This window comes from Acanthisitta chloris, unplaced genomic scaffold (genome assembly GCF_000695815.1).
Source record: "Acanthisitta chloris isolate BGI_N310 unplaced genomic scaffold, ASM69581v1 scaffold1421, whole genome shotgun sequence".
Classification (NCBI taxonomy): domain Eukaryota; kingdom Metazoa; phylum Chordata; class Aves; order Passeriformes; family Acanthisittidae; genus Acanthisitta; species Acanthisitta chloris.
The window spans coordinates 131355-152420 of NW_008655317.1; the positions used below are offsets into that span (position 1 = coordinate 131355).

General features: G+C 41.2%; 1 protein-coding gene across 3 annotated transcripts in view; it reads left to right on the forward strand.

The window, feature by feature from the left end:
* LOC103810906 (serine/threonine-protein kinase BRSK2) overlaps positions 1-21066 on the forward strand; it is a 160827-nt gene that overhangs the window by 81492 nt on the left and 58269 nt on the right. For all 3 annotated transcript variants that reach the window (XM_009083837.1, XM_009083835.1, XM_009083836.1), the window contains exons 5-8: positions 7951-7984; positions 8887-8955; positions 11872-12018; positions 20118-20149. In XM_009083837.1, the coding sequence (XP_009082085.1) occupies positions 7951-7984; positions 8887-8955; positions 11872-12018; positions 20118-20149 (282 nt within the window). The remainder of the gene's footprint in view (positions 1-7950; positions 7985-8886; positions 8956-11871; positions 12019-20117; positions 20150-21066) is intronic.

The following is a 21066-nucleotide window of genomic DNA, read 5'->3' on the forward strand; positions in this document are numbered from 1 at the left end:
AGGGAAGGTTTGTGAGCTAACAGTAGACAAGGAAGGAACAGAAAGGTGGTAGGCTGCTGCTTCTATTATTTTAGATCTCTTCAGCTCTTCCTCTTTACCCATCCAGGCAATGGCATGCAGAAACACTCCTCTGTTTTTTTCGCAGCAGTGCTTCCCCATGTGCTGCCTTGCAATGTTTCAGAATGGTAGATGTTGTCCAATCCATCCTGAACTGTCACTAGGCAAGAAGAGTGAGTGCCTTATGGTTAAACCTCAAGACTGAGACCCAGGTTTTTTGAGCTTTATTTCTGTCTCTGCTGAAGGCATTCAGGGTGGTCTAGGACAAGATGCATTACCTTTCTCTGCTTCGGTTCTCCATTTTAGCAAGTCATTGCAGTGCCTAAGTTGCTCTGAACGTAAAATGCAATGATTTCTGTAGGAGTCTTGGGAAAGTAGGAAGGGTTGGTGCATTCCCTGGACCTTGTTCCCTTTTCTTGAACTAAGAGGACTTATGGCGAAAATGAAGGATTGAAAGAGAATGCCATTGCATTACAGTTCTTGGGAATTTGTAAAGATCCTTCTTAATTCACTGTTGCTCCTTATAGAAACCTGGCAAAGTAAGTTTCTGCCATCTCTTCGCTTCTCTCAATTTCACTCTTCACAGCTTCAAAACAGTACTGGATGGAGATTGGTACAAGCTGTCAGGTTACCAGGAACCCCCAGCAGTGCTAGTCTCTGTGTTGCCTGTCTCTCAATCTCTCTATCCCAGTCAAGAGTTAGGACAGAGCTGGCATGTAAATGTAGCTCACTCCAGCACCAGACCTGACCTCTCTAGAAGCAGTCAGTATGGAGACTGACACCAGTGCTGACAGCCCCCAGATTCACCAACTGCATGCAACAGTTCTCCCATATTGGTGTCTCCACAGGGAACCCCTGACCAGGTCCAGAAAGCTGAGTGCATGTGGGAAGAGCAATGCTGGTTATGATTTTAGTGAGTGAGAAGAAAGCCTTGTAGCTGTCAGTGGCATAATACAGGGAAACAGCAGGTTCCAAACCCAGCACAGCCAATTCTTCTGCTCTCAGCTTTCCCTAGCAATTCCTAGCAACACTTTGCAGACCCACAGATTACCTGGATCTATTAGAAAAGAAAACATATGTACTCATTAGGACTGGTTACTGTCTCTTCCTGAGCTCATGGTATTTGTAACAACCAATGCACTGTGTGTTTGTTAGAAATGCTAGCAAAGTTCATCTAGCTCCTGCTTTCCTCAAATCTGTGTTTGGTGTATCATTACACCTGTGGTGAGCAGATAATTCAGAAGAGCAATACACCTCGATGTCCAAGCACCATGTCTGATTTTAATAACAAGACATGATGCTGAACATATTCTTTCCCCATTATAATAAACGTGTGCATATGTCTAAAACATATGCAAGTGTCCTACATCCAGTTATTGTTAGGGGTACAAATTTAAGCTCTTAAATTTGGAAATAACAGGATTAGTACTTTTTACCCCATCTCATCCAGAGCTTCCATTCCCAGCACTCCATTCCCCTCTCCTTCCTGATTTCGGTGGTTCCCAGTCATTTCTACTCCATATTCCACTCCAAATCCCAATCTTTTTCTGTTTTCCATTAGATTCTAACTCTAGTTTCCCTCACCTGGTTGTCACAGTCAGTTGCTGTCAGTCCTAGATCTACTTCCCGTAGCTTTGCACTCAGTTTATTTTACAGTTGGGTTAAAGTACCTTGTGATAACCCTAGCCACAGCAGCTCACAGTATCAGTCTCAGATAAACCAAATTACTCTGTGAAGTGTAACAAGTGTAGGTAAGAATTTTGAACCTGATGCTCTAGAGAGTTTCTGCTAGCAAATGCAAAGTGCAGTTTTGTAGTGGCAGTTCGAATACATTTTTCTAGAGAATGCAAACAACTACTCAAGTTTTCCTTTTGCATTTGATGATACTAGAAATCTTTCTCTTTTTTATGGGGATAAAAATCAACCATTTAATTTAAATTAAACTTCGATAGTGGGAGTGTTTGAGCCCATACACAACACACATGCACATAGAAATGTGTAACCAGTCTGAGACAGAGGAAAAGCAAGGAAAGTTGTTAAGGTGATGGTAAATTGTAAGAAACTTAGAATGAGGAGTATAAAGGGAAATACCAGACAACCTTATTAATAACCATTAGTACCAGCATCACCTATAATACATCCCAAGGTATGTTAAAAGAGCTTTAAGTCTGCAAAATCAAGCACTGGGAATTTAAGATGTGCAGTTCTTCAGATTGGCAGTGTAACATTAACTTAGCCTGTGCACATTAAGACATGCCCATTAATTACGAGCTTGTTCAGGTTTTTTGCCACAGATCTTTGCCTCATTTGATGATTGGATGGTGTGGTTTTTTGAGTAAACACCTATCTAATGTTTGGGCTTCCCTCATCATGCATTTTGTGCATCCATTCATAACTTCTGCTCACTGCATTCCAGCCTTGCTGTGAATGCTAGACAGGATTTCATTGCAGTGTCTTGTGTTTGCAAATATTAATTACACTGTTTTCATGTTATGTTTGCCACACTGATCTGGTTATCTCCATTTATATGAGGACACATGATTCTGCAAAATGAAACTCAAAATTGTCAACCAGTTTTGAGTGTGCAGTTGGATCCTCTGGGGCCCAATATCTCAGAATACTTGGTGCTTGATAACAGTCCTTTACCTGGAGAGTGGAGTGCCTTCCAGCTTCGGCCACAAGTAAAACAGAGGCATTGGGCACAGCAACCCATCTACCTGACTTAGCTGCAGAGTACAGTATAACCTCTTCAACCTTTATCTTAGCAGGTATTAACTTTTGAATACTTAACCTTGCAATCTTTATGCCCTTTTAAAACAAGGGTCTGTTTCTTTTTTTTAAATTAAGATCTCTTAAAGGTTCCATGTCTTAATTTGAACTGATATATTGATGAATGAAGTGATTTGCAGACTCCCCAGAAATGTAATTGCACTCAAGGAGTAAACAGCTGTAAGATGGCTGAGGGCTAGATGCTGAGTTTTCTCATATAAAGGTAGATGACTGAATTGAAGCTTTAATGGCAAAACAGCACTCAGCCTTAACTACAGCTACTACCTTAATTACAGCCTTACCTGCAGCTACTGCCTTCACTGAAGCCTTAACTACCCACTGTTACTGGAACCATTTTGTCAGTCTCTCCCTGTCTTTCTTTCTTGTATGAGCTGTGGCTGTCACTTTATCTACTCAGATTCTCTAACTTAATTCCTTCGCCTGAATTCCCTTTATCTATTTTGCTACTCCTGTGGTTTTCCCCTTCATCTCAGCCCTTTGCTATCCAGCATGGGGGAAAGCACAGGTGGCCTTTTGCTCTAGTGGGTAGCTTCTGCCTCTGAAAACCAGCTTGGAGATGGTGATTAACAGGGGAGAAGGAAGGGACTTTAGCATCAAGCAACAGCAAAACCAGCTAGATGTGGGAGGACTTCAGTGCAGCTGTACAACCTCCTGTATCAAGACAACTTCATGCATAAGAAAAGCAGAGGACACTTCTTGTTCCTCCCTCTCTGCAGAAGTTCTGCCTCTATCTCTGAGGCCTAAAGAACAGCACTCAAAGAAGCTTTTCTCCTTCCCCAGATAGTACCATCTTAAGGCATGGGACCACAGGACCAAGGCATGGATGCTCATCTTTGTTGGGACCTGGGAACCCATCAGGCAGTGTTACACGTGATTTGTCACACTGTGCAGTAGGATCACACAGTTTCCCCTGTCCTTCTTGATCAACCAACTGCTTCTCTGGGAATAGCAGTTACTGTGCATTCCCAGATAAATGATGCGTGCACAGTCTATTTGTCTGTGCACAGTGCAGGTCTCTCTTACCTACATAATGAGACCTGTAACTCACAAGCACATCAACATCTGCACTGAAGATATGGTCTTGGTTGTCTCAGATCTACTGTAGCTGCACAGTATCTTGATGTGCACAGATCAGAAACTACTTTCTAGTTTTTAAGCTGAAATCCCAGATAGATACATCAAGGATATATACATTTCTTTCTGAATGCCTGACTTAACCATCCAGAGCTGTCCTGGATTTCACCATTGCACTTTTGGCTTATTGACTCTAGTTTAAATCCCACATAAATGCTTTGCTAAGGTCCCCCAACATCCTTAAGATTACTGTGTCCTAGAGTCATAGCTGTGAATGACCATTCAGAGAGCACCTCCCGCCCCAGGCAGACTAGCCTTGGAAAGTCCACATCAGCCTGAAAATAAACACTGCCAACATCATTGCTTTTTTTGCAGCAGTATCCGCAGGCAGCAACTGTTTCTTGATCTTGCTGAGCGATATACTTATTTGTTAGCAAGGGCAGATTGTGATTTTTGCTTCACAGAGATACAGCAGAATGATGAGAAGGTGGCCTAGGGGAAGAGGCAGGGAATGTTGCTCTTGACACATCTATATTGAATAATTAGTGATAAGAGCCAAAGAAATATTCATGACTCTGTAAAAAGATAAATAGATTTTTGATTAAATTTGAGTTTCCTCTTTAAAGCAGTTAAGTTGCCCTGTGATTGGTAGCATGGAAATGAGGGGTTTTATGAATTCTGACTGACTGGAGGATTTCTTTTTAAAGCTGTTAGCCAAGATAATGCTGCAGATATCTAGCTAGCGTGTGCTGGCAAGAATTCAGAATGACAATGCCAGAAACCTGCGCTCTGTGGGCAGTTGCAGGGCAGCTGTTGAATGATTGAATCAATCCAACTTGTTTGAAGGATTTATTATAGCATTTTCTCCACCCAGTCTCCTAGATTTGAGCAGAATTTCAGTGGTGTCTTTTAAGATACATGGCAGATTCCACTGCACTTCAGCTAACCTCAGGAAGGTAAATGCTTTAAGGACATTTACTAGTGGTACACATAAATACATATGTACCTATCTTGGGTTCTTCACAGTGCTTACATTCTTATTTTCAAGGATGTTAGCACAGAAAGCTTTCAAGGTGGTTGCACTGCCCAGCATCCACAAGTAAGAGTTCTGAAATTGTTGTCAGAGTCATAATATACAAATTAAAATTCAGGAGAATTCTGCAAATTGAGATGCTGACTCTTCCAGTGTACCCCAGTGCCGTGGCTATCCAAAAAGTATTGTCCTGGAGGGTGTTGCTGAACCATACAGGACAACAAGCAGGATGTGAGAGGTCTGGCTTAAGTTTCTAGCTCAGTGACAGGCACCACCTGTAGTAGCCATTTAATGTACTGTGTGTCTTCATGACTCACACGGAAAGGCAACTGTACCTGATGGAAGCTAAAATGTATGCAAGGATGAGAAACTCAGACATGCTAAGTGACAGGAGGTCAACAGTTACCTAGATTGTGTATTCACTCCTTTTACTCCCCCTATATTTTCCAATAAGCCTCAATTATATAGAACATGCTAGAACTGGTCTTTCTGTTCTGACATGACTCAACTGAGCAAAATCATTGATCTATATAAGTCCTGTACTCTTTTTTGGTACTATGGCTTTTTCTTTCCAAATTACAGTTGCATTGCAAAGTTCCCTACAGTTTCCACACTGCTTTCCTTCACTGTTCCATCTAAGCAGTCCAGTAGTAGTGGCAGTTTGCTGTCCTTGTCCAGGCCTAGGTTGCAGTCCCAGTTCTGGTGCTGCTCCTCAGTAGACAGTTTGCTGTCCTTGTCCAGGCCTGGGGTGCAGTCCCAGTTCTGGTGCTGCTCCTCACCTCTGATTTGCGTGTGCCTGTACACTATACTCCACCTTTCTGATATGAGAAAAAGACAACACCACTAGTCAAGCATTTTCACAAGAATAATTTGTCTGCCAAAAGCTTTTAAAATCATATGTTAGGCCAGTGACATGACTACAGTTTGCTGTCCTTGTCCAGGCCTGGGGTGCAGTCCCAGTTCTGGTGCTGCTCCTCACCTCTGATTTGCGTGTGCCTGTACACTATACTCCACCTTTCTGATATGAGAAAAAGACAACACCACTAGTCAAGCATTTTCACAAGAATAATTTGTCTGCCAAAAGCTTTTAAAATCATATGTTAGGCCAGTGACATGACTGTTTGTGGTGAAGACTTCAGAGTACTGAAAACAACAGGTGTAGAGCAGCTATTGGTTTGCTATAAAGAAGCAAATTCACTGGAAACAATATACATTAGAGGTCTGGGAACATGTATATAACATTAAGCAATTCAGTGTCTCACACTGGCCTTGCTCTCTCTCCAGCAATGTCCAGCAATATGCTGCAAGTCCCCCCACATCGACCCCCCACTTAGCCAAGAAGGAACCATTTTATTATCATGCCTGACTGCTTTAGCTTTATTTCATTATTCTTGCCACCACACCCTTTGTTACTATAGATTTTGCCCTAAAAGGTTAAAGCCTCACACAAATCCCAGTGAATTCATACAAACTCTTGTGAGGTGCAAGTGCTGCAGTAGCATTGCTCTTCCTTAGTCAAAAGAGTAGTCTCATGGTGAGTTTCTGGTCATCTTTTTCAAACTGTGGGCAGTTGCAGCTTTAAAAACATTCATTGTCTGTGTTCATGTGGCTGCCAGCAACAGAGCTACCAAGAGAGCTCAGGTAGTCTGTCCTACCCACTAGACACAAGCCTGTTCTTTCTGGTCTTCCAATGGCCAACTCCAGCCCACCCTCCAAGAGGAGGTTCTGGTTTTCATTATCTGTTTTGATCTTGAACCAAGGGTTTTAAAGTCCAGTCTAAACTAACACACTACTGAACAGACAGAGCTGGTTGGAATACCTGTGATAAACTCTTAAATGTGTGTGTGGACAGGGTGTGTTAAATATTGTACTAAACTTCTGAATTCCACCTTTTCTAAAATTTGCGAAGGATCAGCTGCATTTCTCTCACCTCACATAAGATTTGCTGTCAAGGTAGCTGCGGTCCCAAGTGTACCCTGAGTTTATTGTCATGCTCTGCCAAAAGCTGTGATACCAAATCAGGGCATTCCATGCCCTTGGGATGAATATTTGGCATAAGATAAGTGTAGTGTGTATGGAAATTCAATTAATGGGCTGTCTCACTGGGCATTAGTATAGCATGCTAGCACAAAGCTAACCTTGCTGTGCTTCTGTTGTGCTCATTACTTTTTGAGACAGATATTGCCCAGCCATGATTGCATTTGTCACAAGAAACACATGCACAAACGAAGACAGACTCAGGGACCTCTGGGAGGTGTCAGTATAAACAATAGCATGATTTGCACACAGGTTTCAGACAGTTTGTATCCCTTTTACTTGTCAAGTTACTTTAATGAAGGCTATAAAATAAATAGCTGTGGCTATAATCTTTAGGAATTAAAATTATCACCTGGCAAGTTGAAGTAATTAACTCTTCTCAGCCAAGGATCAAAGCAGAGATATATGGGTAGAATGATGTGAAAAGAATATATTAACTCACTAGGTAATAGTGCTGCTGTCCATCCTTTTCAGTTTTTTTGAGGGAGAGGTGGGAGGAATCATGTATTGGCAGCTTTTGTGACCACTGGAGTAATTAAGAGTCATCTTAGCAGAAGAGATACAAGACATAACTTAGGGATGCATCTGTTTGGTACAAAAGTACTGTTCTGCCTTTTGTCCTATAAAAGGCTATGCAGCGTGGACCTTCCTTCTAACTGAGTACAAAGCCAAGTTAAAGGATGGGATTAGAGGGCTGGAATTCTATAGTCACAGAATACACAGAATATGCCTGGTCTTCTCTTAATTCCTTACTTTTAGGAAGTTCATTGTAGGGCCATAGAATTTTAAGTCATGCTAGTCCATTTCCTGAGTTTGTTAGAAATGTGCTCTTGTTGAGGTCTGCACACTTTTATTCTGTATAAGGAAGCACATCGTGATTCTGCTAAGCAAAATGGAAATGTATATAACCATAAATACCAGGCTGTTACGTGCTCATTTGGCTGTATTTTGTATTTCAGATCACCACATTATGCTTGTCCGGAAGTCATCCGGGTAAGTTGGTTAACATTAGCCTTCATAAATACGTTTTTGAGGTATCACTCCTTGCAAGTACACAGATAGACCCTCTGTACAAGAAATCTGTCCAAGTCAGACAGCATGGAAACTACACAAGGAACGTCACTACAGTTTTGTTTGTTTGGCTCAGCCCTGACTCAAGCTACACTGACTGTATGAGGGAAATAATAGTGTGTTATTCTCAGAGTATACCCTTCATACCATGTGATCAGGCAGAAATACAGGAGCCTCGTTTAATTTGATCTTTCGACCCAAGGGAGGTAGTCCTGTCTGCTTTCCTGTCTCTGATGTCGCTGTCATTCCTGTAGAAGAAATGGGTTTGACTGTGAGTGATGTTGCTTTCTGTTAAACAATATGCACCGTTCCTTCCCTCTACTCTCCCTTTGTCCTCTGCAAACAAGTATCCAAGATTTCAGTAGCCAAAATTCCCCTCTTCTAAAGCATATCTTTAATGTAAAGTCAAGCAGGAAGTATACAGAAGAGACTGTCCAGGGAGTACAGTGAGTTTGCAAATAACGTGGCTGGTGACAAGCTCCCTGAAGAACCAGGGAAGAGAAAAACACCTTCTTGGTGTCCTTAATGCACCTCTGACACTGATTACATGACAGGTCGGATAATTTCCGAGTTATCAACCATTCCTGCCCTGCTCCCCACTTCGGAGCCTTTTCCTGCAGATCCCAGATAAAACTGTAAACTGATGTCCACAAAAATTCAATTAGTGGGTTGTGTGATGGTCTCCTAGTTGGGAAGGCCACCTTGGGAAGCAGATGTCTGAATTGAAATGTGGGGTTTCCCATTCTCCCCTCTCTTATTCTTCAAGGATAATAATTAATTTACTAGTGATCAGTCTTTTGAACCTCTGTGTCATTGCTGCGCAGGGAGAAAAATATGATGGAAGGAAAGCAGACGTCTGGAGCTGTGGAGTCATTTTGTTTGCGTTGCTAGTGGTGAGTCATCTTCCTTGCACTAGCCTTGAAAAAGGAAAGAAGAATCTGAAAATGCTGTTGTATTTAATGGCAATTCTATTGACATCATGTACAGATGGGTTTTTTTTAGTGCCCTATTTTTGTATCTCTCAGTGGCATCCTTTCCTCTTATTTCTACATCAGTCCCAAAGGAAAAGCATGAAGAATATTTCACTGCTTCTTTGAAATTCTGCTGCCCTGCATAGGAGAGCACAGACAGGCATCAAAAACTTGTCTCCATAAATACTCTTTGCTGTGTTGTGATATTGCAGCACATTTTTTGCCTGGAAAGGATGTGCAGGGTTACAACTCCAGGATACATGGAGTGTCAAAGAAGTTGTCCTTCACAGGATCAAAGCATGGCTGGGTTTAGGAAATGTTCATTTTTTCTCCTGCATGTATATATGTGTTTCAGTAGGTATATGCATACATTAAGTACAGTGTTTTTTCAAGAGAAGATTTGAGTGCCACAACTTTGTTTCATGCAAGTAGTGAGCTACATTTTAATTTGGTACATTTGGGAATATAAAACTGAGCCAGTAGTACGAAGTTTAAATTAGTTTCCATCTGGCTCAGTAATACTTTTAGCATTCAAAATGTGGTATCTTGTAACTTATCCTTCTTTTGATCAAAGTTTCAATTCTCTGTGGAATTTATTCTGATTTGCAGTGCTGCTGTAATGCTCCTAAACATACAACAACTGGATGCCCAGCCGAAGGCAGATAGGCTTGGTATTGTTATCAGTTTCCCTGGTGTAATGTAGGAAAATATAGTTTATGTTAATGTAAGCATATACCACACACTGATAGAATAATCTATATGGGAATATGTTTTATGTGCATGTTAAGTGTTTTATCTATAACAGTTCAGCTGATCATCTACAATTATAAAAATAACAAGCCTGAAGTAAAATTTTGGTGTTCTTGTGCATTTATCAGTAAACCTAATTGCTTCATTTAAATGTTTTATTTTGACAAAAGCACTTGTACAGTGTACATACAGAGATAGATTCTGCATATTATTTTTCTTTAAAATGCTTTACAATTTCAAAGGATTTTTGTTTTAAAAAAATATACCAATTCTTTTTTAATGGTCTGAATCAAAATACCTTGAAGTAACCTCAGTATGATGCTTTAATTTCCCCTAACCAATCTCACTCCTTTTTTCTTTTCAGTCATTACAATTCACTGATATTTTTGAAGTTTCAAAATTTTTTAACTTGATGTTGCATGGGAAGAATTTTAACTGTCACAATAGATAGCACATGGTCACCCCTTACTGAGCACCTACTTTCATGGCTGATAAAACAGAACTGTATAATGAGCTCTTAACTTCTTGAATTTGTAAGAACAGAAGAGAGAATGTGTCAAGATGGTTAGGATTTGTAGGAGCAGGCTTTTCATTTTCAGGGGGATTCTCTGTCAATATTTAGTGTCTCTGTTGCTGCATCTTCATCTGTTCCCACATACACACTCGAGCCTGAAAAATGATTGAAGTAAGTCTATTATTGATGGAGAGTGCAGAGCTCTCCAGTTAATTATGTCAGGACAAACCCTACCAAAAGTCTCAAGATGTAATTGTAGATGGTAATAATGGAAGAACTGTAGTTGTTACCTTCAGGAAATGCCACAAAGCATCCTTTCTGACTTCATCATGGCTTAAATTGCATTAGCCAAAGTACTGAACTATCAGAATTGATTTTCCTTTAAGTCTGGCATGGTTAGGAAAAATGTAGGTAACTCAGGAGGTTGGTTACAGAAGACAGGGAAGCTCTCTCTTCAAGGCCACTTGACTGAAGGCACACCAATAAACAGTGCCCAGTAGTGATTGCCATTACTTGGCTTTCTGAGGCTGCTGTAAGTGGAGCTGTTGGTCTCCCTAATCCATAGACACAGGATTGCTTATACAGATGCACTACTCACTGTAGTAAGAGCAGTGCCAGAACTGACAACTTAAAGCTTCATTATCACAGCAGCTGACAGCTTGCAGCTTCCCACAAACCATCCTGGAAATCAAGGAAGCTCGGCACCTACTAGAATTAGGCAGTGAAAGAAGGAAGTGAGAATATCTAGGAAGGTGCAGTCTTGCTATAAAAGGGTATCAGCTTCAGTCGGTGGAGTCATCCTAAAGATTTCAACTTCTCTTTTTCCTTTTTGTCCTTGCAGCAAGGATAGGTCTTTTTCTGCTTTTTGTGGCAAGCTGATGATCTATTCACAATGTAGTTTCAGCTAAAAAAACCTCATGCCATTCATGTAAGTGAGCTACAGTAGGGAAGCAATAGGAACTGATGACCTGACCACAGCATGAGAACTGGATGTAGTATATTAAACAGGTAGAATGTCTGCTGCTTCCAAAGGCTAATGTTGGTTGGAGTTTCTTTCAGCTGTGTCATTTCAATGCTCCATCAGAAAGAGCATGTTCTTTACTGAAAGTCTCTCAAAGGCTGTTCACCTCCTTTTCAATGTCTGCAATAAAGGTCTGTCTCAGGAAGATTAAAAATAAGGAGACGATAAACATTGCTGCTGTGAAAGTATGCCCAGGAGGAATACCACCAGATCAAAAGCTTCAGCTGAATTTAAGTGAATCCATGCATCTTTGGTGAATTTGCCTGGAAAGGCAATTTCATATTTTGTATTATATATTTTACTGGTAGTCATTTTCTAATTAAAGGTCTCATAAAAAAGACTTGTCCTCACTTTTGTTTCCTATGGTAGAGGAAATGCAGCAGTACTGCGAAATTATTTCTTTTCAATGGATAAAAAGGGGTTTTTTACTTATTATAATAATTCATTATGAGTTAACTTCCTCTTTTCCATTTTCTCACCATGTTTATCCTGGCTTTTCTCCTCTGACCATCTCAAATTCTCTCCCATTGACCACTCTGTCACGTCTCTGCAGGGTGCCCTGCCTTTCGATGACGACAACTTGCGGCAACTGCTGGAGAAGGTGAAACGTGGAGTGTTCCACATGCCACATTTTATCCCCCCTGACTGTCAGAACCTTTTGCGGGGGATGATTGAAGTGGATGCCTCGAAACGGCTCACGGTAAGAAGGCATTTGGTGCTGATGGCATGAGCAAGGCTTCATTTCTTGCCTCGTTGCAGTTATGGTTGAACAACTAAGGTAACTTGTTGATTTGCTGCCACTTCTGTGTGTTTCCTCCTGAGCAAAGAATGAGTAGAGTTGGTGGCTACCTTCTCTTTTGAATCATGAGGACAGATTGCCTTTGTGGTTTTTTCTAGCTTCATAATTCTCTTTCATATGTAACAGTGGGCATTTATCATCACAGAGCTACTGACCCATTAGCACAGTTTGGAATCCACCTGAGCTGTCTGGTTTTTTTCTGACTGATACAGCCATTTTTTGGGGGCACGATATAACTGTTTGAAGGTCACAACTGTTAGGACTGTTATTTGAAGCTTTGCTGTTAAACAGTATGATTTCCTTACATTTCTGACAGAAGTGTTGGTTTCTCACTTCATGCCATGCAAGCTGCATTGTATTCTATCCTGCATTTGCTCTGCATTATCCTCTGGCAGCCTTCAGAGCAAGTGTCTGCCAGTCTGCTCTTTCATCTCATGCCCTGTGATCCTGAGCACTATTAAGCCCACAGTATTGAGCTCCTCAGCACTGAGTCTGCATCCAGGATACATCCTATCACTACAACAGAGATTCTGCAAGGATGAGGACTGCGTAGTGATTCTATCCTTCATTAGCCCTGTGTTAATGTTTTAGGGAATTGAAAAAAATTAGTGAGTAAAATTATTTTGGAAACTAAGATTGCCTGCCTGTCAGTGAAGGCGTCTGCCTTTATGGGTACATTGCCCTTGTAAATCCTATTGTCAGGCCATGGTGATGATTTTATACAGATTTACTAAGCTCACAGATTCTGAGTGGGAGTATGTATAAAGAAATGTAAATTTAAAACTCATCCTGGTTCTTCAGTCTGCTAAAATATTTATAAATAAACTCTCGGATCACTGGTTGGCCTCTCTGCTGGGATTGCTAACAACAGCATCAGTCTGTGCCAGCTGTGATGGTGCTTTTGGGATGCAGACACCTGTCTGCTAAGAAGTGAACTGAAACTCCCTTCACGACTCTCTTTACAGTGTCATCTGACAGCTTTTTCTTTCATTCATTACAAAGGCAGGTCATGCTCTATTTGGTGACATAGGTGAAAAGTTCTTCATGCTATTACTAATATCCCTATGTTTGCAAACCCAGTAGCCATTATATTTGCAGTACATAAATAGCAATGATTGAAAAAGTCATATTAGGCACTTTAAAAGGCCTTTTAAAATCAGGTTTTCTAAGAAATAAATATTTTCCCAAGTATTTTCATGGAAAGAATACTGCAGAGGTTAGGGCTGTACTCTAACCTGTATATGAGACTGAGACTGCTGTTCTTCCTGGCCAAGAAAGTCACCAAGTCCCTCTCAAGCTTAGCATCCTTTCTATAATGTAAACATGGCACCTTTTCTGTTGTGTTTGGTTTTGGAGTGGATTTTTTTGAAAGATATTAGTGCTGGTGGGCTGAGTATGGCAGGGAGCAGATCATCAAATTGTTCTGACTTTTTCAGTACTGCAGAGACTCTTAAGTATTTCGAATCGTGCAATACAGCAGAGAATTTACACAAATAAGAGAGAAAACAGTTCAGGTAGAGCAAGGTCCCAGAGTGGCACCTATCCCCCTCCTGTTCTTGATCAAAATTAACCTCTTACTTCCTTAGGGAGGAAAAAAAAACAGATCCGATAGTTATTGGCAAACACTAACCAGTGAATTATGAATAAGAATTTGAAACAATACATATTCAAGAGCTGAGAGCTGGGAGGGAAAAGGGATAGCTCTTTGTTATTAGCTGCAGTCTTATTTTCATTATTTGAGGGTCTCTCGTTTTGCTGTCCTGCTGCTGTCACACTTCTGGTCTGTTAGTATGCTGGTTGCTTCGATTGCCAGGCAGAAAGGAGCTCTTTGTTTACCACACAGGGGCTGGGAATATAGAGTTCATTTTGAGGAGAGATCTGAATTCTATTTTAGCTGTGTCCTGTGAAAAAGGGTATAAATATGGGTTTGTTTGGAAGCCTCTATTCCTAGAAAATATCTCACTTGAATCAATTTGATATTTATACAAAGATCTGAGCAAAATTGTGGCTTGGGTACAATAAGTACAGATGTAGCTGTTACCATTACTGATCATTTGCTCAATATCTCACTGGTGAATTCAGCAGAAAATTGTAGTGAAATGTAAGGTCACCAGAATTTTTTTCTTTCATTTTTCACTTTCCCTCTCTCTTTGTTCCTTTTTTTTTATTTGTACCTCTTTTAATTTTCATCCAACCACATTTCTCTCCCTGCAGTAATTGCCATTTCACAGCACACCCACACCTTCTCCAGTCCATCTGTTAAAATGATCAACAAAAACAGAACTAGCATTCACATTTAACTGTCATCATTCGCTACAGTGTTAGAGCTTGAGAAGATTAATGGAGGGGAGGGTACTCGGAATTATTGTTGCTGGCCCTTTCCAGCCTTAAGAAATAGGCATTACCTTTCTTTGTATATGATTCACTTATGGGAAGAAGACTTTATTATGTCTTAGTGCAATATTATTCATACTCACCACTCACATACCTCAAAGATGGTTAGAGGAACATGAAAGACTTGAGTGTGATGGTGGATGAGAAACTCACCATGAGCTGCAGTGTGAGCTCACAGCCCAGAAAGCAAATCAGCTCTTGGGCTGCATCAAAGGAGTGTGGGCAGCAGGTCAAAGGAATTGGTTCTTCCCCTCTACTCTGCTCCTGTGAGACCCCACCTGAAATACTGCACACACTTCTGGTGCCCTCGACATAAGAAGGACATGGAACTGTTGGAGCAAGTCCAGAGGAGGCCATGAGGTTGATAAGAGGACTGGAGCATCTCCCCTATGAGGACAGGCTGAGGGAGTTGAGGCTGTTCAGCCTGGAGAAGAGAAGGTTGTGTAGAGACCTCGTAGTAGCCTATCAGTATCTGAAGGGGCTCCAGGGAAGCTGGAGAGAGACTCTTTGTTAGGAACTGCAGTGATAGGACAAGGGGTAACGGAGTCAAATTGAAGGAGGGGAGGTTTAGGCTAGATATTATGAAAAAAATTTTCCTATGAGGGTGTTGAGACACTGGCACAGGTTGCCCGGGGAGGCTATGGATGCCCCAACCCTGGCAGTGTTCAAAGCCAGGTTGGATAAGGCCTTGAGCAACCTGGTCTGGTGGGAGGTGTCCCTGCCTAGGGCAGGGGAGGTTGGACTAGGTGATGCATAAGGTCCATTTCAACCCCTAAATATTGTATGATTCTATGATTCTTTGATCCTTGACCACTCTCATTTACTGGGCCTGTTTTACTAAACATTCTTTAAAATAAAAGAACCCATGTTTTTCTTTCAGTAGACTGCAAAAGTTGATCCTAGCTGCAGGTCATGATATTTCTGACCACTCATATTCATGAAAGATGAAATCAAAGAAACAACAAGTACTAAGGTGATCAGCATTTGAGACAACCTGTCTGAATAGTGTGGCCTGAGAGGATATCAGTTAGTCTATGCAGATGATGTCTAAGAAAGGTTGTATCGGTTGTCCGTATGTTCATTAGAGGTAATTACTAGGGTGAGGAGGGTTATTTAAACTAAAGGAAGATACTGTCACAAAACCAAATGTATGTCAAATAGCATTACATGAAAGTAGGCTAGAAACTAGAAGAAGCATTTTAGCCACATTATGGGGGTTCTGGGACAGCTTTCTAGTTGGAATAGTGTCAGGAGGGAAAAGTGAACTAGTATTCAATTTCGAGAAGGTTTATGGAAGGTGTGCTCTGGGTGCCTGCAGTACTGCAGGATGAGGTTTCTTTTAGTTACATGCTTGTCAGAAAGGTTTATTCTTTGGAAGTTTCAAATGATTCAGCGTCTCTACAGCAGAGAATTACAGCTCCTGTATAAAAACTATTTGCATACTCAGCCAATATTTTCTTCTACAGTAACACAAAGAGCAGAGAGTAAGGAGCTTTCGGTCCACTTTCCTTGTAAGGATGGATGGGCGTCATCAAAATTTTGTCTCTAGAGCAAGGTGGATCAGAGCAGATATTGCAGAAATAAGCTATTCCAATAAAGCTGTTATTTTCTTGTGTTGACATTTTATAGCAGAGTAGAATGACTTGTCTTCCATATTGGGTGTCCACACAGTCTGTAACACCTGACCCTGAATATTATCCAACTTAAATTACACACATTTTCAGAATCTCCTCTCTGCTCTCTGATTTTTTTTTTCCTGTGGGTCTAATGCATGCTAATGATGGACTACAACATATAAAGAATGTTACAAAAGTGAACAAGGGAAAACTCACCTGATTCCTTCTTCTAGAGGTCTTATGGTAAGGCACCTACCACATCATTTAAATTACCTTACTTTGGCACCTGTAGAATGGAGGTAATTGTCCCATTGACATATTTAGGCAGTAAGTTTTTGGTTGCATGTAGAACAGTGATACCTGCCCTTGTCAAGGACCCTGGAGGCTGCTATAGTATGGCTGCTGCTGCTGCCACAGATGACAGTTTTTTGTTTGCACTGCCAGCTTGAATCCTGTGCTCAGGAAACGCCTCTATCTTGACGTTATGCAGTAGGTTTAAAACTAGGAGGATCTTCTGAATGAAGAAGATCCATCTGAGGTGTGGGTTGATTTGGTGCACAGATGGGTTTGAGACTGTTCCCTTTCCGGACAGGGAAGTTTGAAATTTGACATGAGTTCAAGCCCAGAAGCCCTCATCTATATCCACAGACTTTGAGAAAGTTTTTCTTCAGGTCAGAACTTTTTAGCTTGGCAAGTGCTCTGCTGAGATCAGTGCCGAGGATGTAGACAGCACTGTCTTGTTTTCCATCTGCCTGTCTGTCTCCATCTGTTGTTCCCTGCCTTAGAATTCAGACGTAAGCTCCTTGTGGGAGGAGACCTCTTTTTCTGATGAGCTTGTACAGCTCTGTATCACAATGGATCTCTCATCTGTGAGTGGGGCTCCTAGATGCTGCTTCAGTGTACAAGTTTAATGTATATTGGAAGGATTTTTACGTGAAACCACGATAAAGGAATTCTCCTTCTCCTCCCATTACAGCATTTTAGCTTGCAGAAATCTTTCCTCTGACTATGCATGTGCAGTGGATCTGAGCATGTTTTGTTGCTTCAGAGATGGCGTCATGAGACAATTGCCTGCAGTGACTAGGAGATACTAGGAAGCAGCATTTTTACAACTTCCATAAAATGGCATTAAAATTGGCAAACTCATGTGCAAACAGCAAGAACCACCCTCTGGGAAGGGTTGTTAAATGCCTTCCTCACTTAAATGCGTTTAAACATTGTGTTTAAGTGAAGGCAGGAGGAGTGAGATTAGCTCCCACTGTGTAGCTCCCTCCCCTGCATTGCACAGTATAAAGCATACAGACTTCTTGTCAAAACCAATCGCCCTCCCATAACCCTCCTGTCACTTTAATGCAGATGAAAAGCAACAAAGCATTAATTAATTACTTTTAAAACAGTAGTGAAGATGTTGGCAGCAGTAAGCACACTAGTAATAATATTTCAATGTAATTATGCTTGAATCAGCATAGAAAATGGGTTTGTAGAATACTTTTCATATCTAGGATATCCCAGCATACTTCACAGCAATGGTTTTGTTGTGGATTGAATGGCAGATGTGTAGGTAAACAGCAGCCATGAGAGCTGTCATACACCAAGTGTATATCAAGGTGCTGCAGGGCTTTTCTTTTTTAAAAAAAAGGGTATGGGTTCATTAGCTTGAAGGAGGTTGATCAGCAGGGATGGGCAGCAGGGATTTCTCTTTGACATCATCTCTGAAGGAGCCCAGAGGTTCTGTGACTAAGACATGAACTGGTGACCCTCCTTTCTTTCCCCCATGAGAGCTGTCATACACCAAGTGTATATCAAGGTGCTGCAGGGCTTTTCTTTTTTAAAAAAAAGGGTATGGGTTCATTAGCTTGAAGGAGGTTGATCAGCAGGGATGGGCAGCAGGGATTTCTCTTTGACATCATCTCTGAAGGAGCCCAGAGGTTCTGTGACTAAGACATGAACTGGTGACCCTCCTTTCTTTCCCCCCCCACTCAGAAAGTGAAGTGCTGTTGTCTGCCTTGCCATGGCATTTCCACATATCACAGGCACACAAGAGCAATGTTGACCCATGGAGACAGAAAATGCAGCAGGAGAAGCAAGCGTGAAAGAGGCTTGGACATCGCGTAGCTGTATCATCTGCATCTTGTCTGAAATCGTTAATATTTCTAACTCTCCATGTGGTGTATAGGAAATAACAAGTAGATATGCATCTCACACGGTGGTTTTACCAAGCATGGGAGGTACAGTACACTCCTTAGCAGATCCTTACAGAACTATGGACCTGATAAGTGACAGTGCTGAAATCCTGTCCCATGGAAACTGTACCATATAGACTCTTCTTACGTTCTGTGGATGTGCCTGCAGGCTGTTAGGGGGACTCCCATAATGTGTATCTCGACAGGAGATGGCAGTGTGTCAGGAATATTCCACCTTTCTCTTAATGGTGCAGGGATGAAAGGACTACCTAATGCAAGGGGCATTGTGGTGAAGGGGAATTATTGTGGCAGAGCTGAGGCCACAGCTGGAAGCTGTGCAAGTCTGCCTGAGCCCATGGATGTGTGTGATGGGGAGCACTGGTGCTCCCAGCACCTGGGCTGGTTAGAAGATGGCTAGATATGCAAGTGCCAACTGCACCTCTTTACTGCAGTGTTGATACAGTCTCTGTTTTAAAGGAGGCTATTTGTTTCTCATACTGTTGCCTCCAGCCTCCTCTCATGCTTTCCTAAGCTGTGTTCCCTCATTTCTTTGTTTTCAGGAATAGTCCTGTCCCACTTTAAAAAAATTATCTCAAATAGAGCAAACCTCACATCTTCCTGGTTTCCCAGATGCAGTGTTGTTCCCTACCACAGAGGTCTCCAATTCCTTGCTCTCTGTGGCAAACACCTACTTAATATCTCTTAGATTTTGTTCATTCCTCTTTTTTTTTCGCTGGGTTTTTTTCTCTGTTTCTCATTATTCTGGAAGTGGAAAGTAATAAGAGCAGGACAGCTGTCTCCATTCTTCCTGGCCATTTTAATGGGTCTGTGGTTTCATCTTACAGCCGTTAGCACTTGAGTTTCCATCCAGCTCTCTCCTGCCTTTCACCTGTGTGTGGCACAAACACAAGCCCTGTGTGCAGTGAGTGTATTCTTCTGCACATACAAAGGTGCTTCATAATGTTGAATATGACAAATATTGTCCACATGAATAATCCCTGGACATCTATGAAATGTTCTTTTCTACTGCGATGATGATTAAAGCAAAGCATATTAGGAAGGTTCTGCTGTAAGTATGTTGTATGAACATTTTGTTCTCTCTAGTGTTCAGGGTTTATCTTGGCAAAATCATGTTGCTTTCTTCCTCCATGCTTCTGCAAAACATGGTCATCATGCAATGTTTGCTAGAATCTGCCTTCCATAGGTGGCCAAGGCCACTGTTCAGCCTTGGGAAGAGGGTAGTAAAATAAATTTCAGTCTGGTGTTCGGGTGTGGGTCAATAAATGTAGAACCTTATTCTGCTTGGTCTTAGATTTCAATGATTAAATGTGAAGCCAATCAAGAAGGTCAGATCACGCATACACATATGATTTTGTTTATTCATATTATCTGTTTGAACCCATTTCATTCTTTATATATATATATCTTTTTCTCCAAAACTAAACTAGAAATGAACTTTAAGTATAGGGGATCAGCTGTTACGCACATACAGACAGCAGCAGTTTGTTAGCTTTGGTTAGGTTATTTTGGGAAGGGAAAAACTTAAATTGCCAAAACACTTGCCTGTGAAGCCTTGCACTTAGCATGTGCCTGGGATTTGCTCCTGACTGATCCATTATGTCTGAAATTATAGCCCAGTGGGATGGGCAAGGATGAGCAGCTCTTTATGTAGCAGAAACTTCCTGTTGTATGCACAGTTCCACATCTGAAATGTTGGACTTACTTGAACAAACCTTGAATAAGAATGTCTTCTGGAGTTACCTTTCTATTTTACAGCACTAATTCCTTGTTTTCTTTTCCTTTGCAGCTAGAACATATTCAGAAACACATATGGTATATGTAAGTAGCATTTTTTTCATTCACTTTTTTCATTCATTATTGGCTCTGATATTCTAGCAATCTCTGAAGAGTGAGACTGGAGTTTGAAAGCAGAGTTCAAACAGGTGGAAAAGGAGGCAGAGGACAGAAAGACATCCAACTTTTTTTTACCCTTTGCTACTCATATAATTTCATCGATATATACCAAGCCAGGAACTTTTTTGTACAGTAGCTAACAACTGTTTGCAATAAGATGTTCACTCCAGCAACTTGCTGTGTTAAAGAGATACCTGCAGGTGATCAGAAAAAAAAACCAAAAAAACCCCTCGATTAGCAGCCATATTTAGGTTGCTCTCCCAGTGCTATAGACAATCCTATGTAATACCTTCTTGACAGGAAAGCTTTCATTTGTTCCTTTGTGGCATCTTGGCTTTACTCTGAAGTAGAAACAAAAATGATGATACTGATAAGTAAGCACCTGTGAGCAAGAGGTTTTCTGTCTCATAATCCCCACTCTTCCTTCACAGCAAGCTAGGAGGCTGCTTCTGACCTTGTAACCTGTTGATGTGAGAGTAGTGCTGTGACTTGATTAAAAGCAGCAGTCTTGACAGTGAAACAGGAGGTCTGTGAGAACAGTACATGTCTGTCTAGTGGTTTGGGTGTAAGACTGATGGCTTTCAAAAGTGACCTTGCACTTTGTGTAGCCCTAATAGTTTCTCAAGAAACCTAAGTAAATAACTTTTTTATTCTGATGATAACCTGCTCAAACTAAAGAGAATACTTCACATATTAAATATGGAAATAATGCTCTGATACATGTTTCTCAGGATCAGCTTTTCCCAGGTGGCTGATAAGGAAAGTTCTACCTGCATAATCCTATCATTGCTCTTGAGAAATACTCGAGGATGATATGAACTGATATTTAAGCCTGTCAGCAG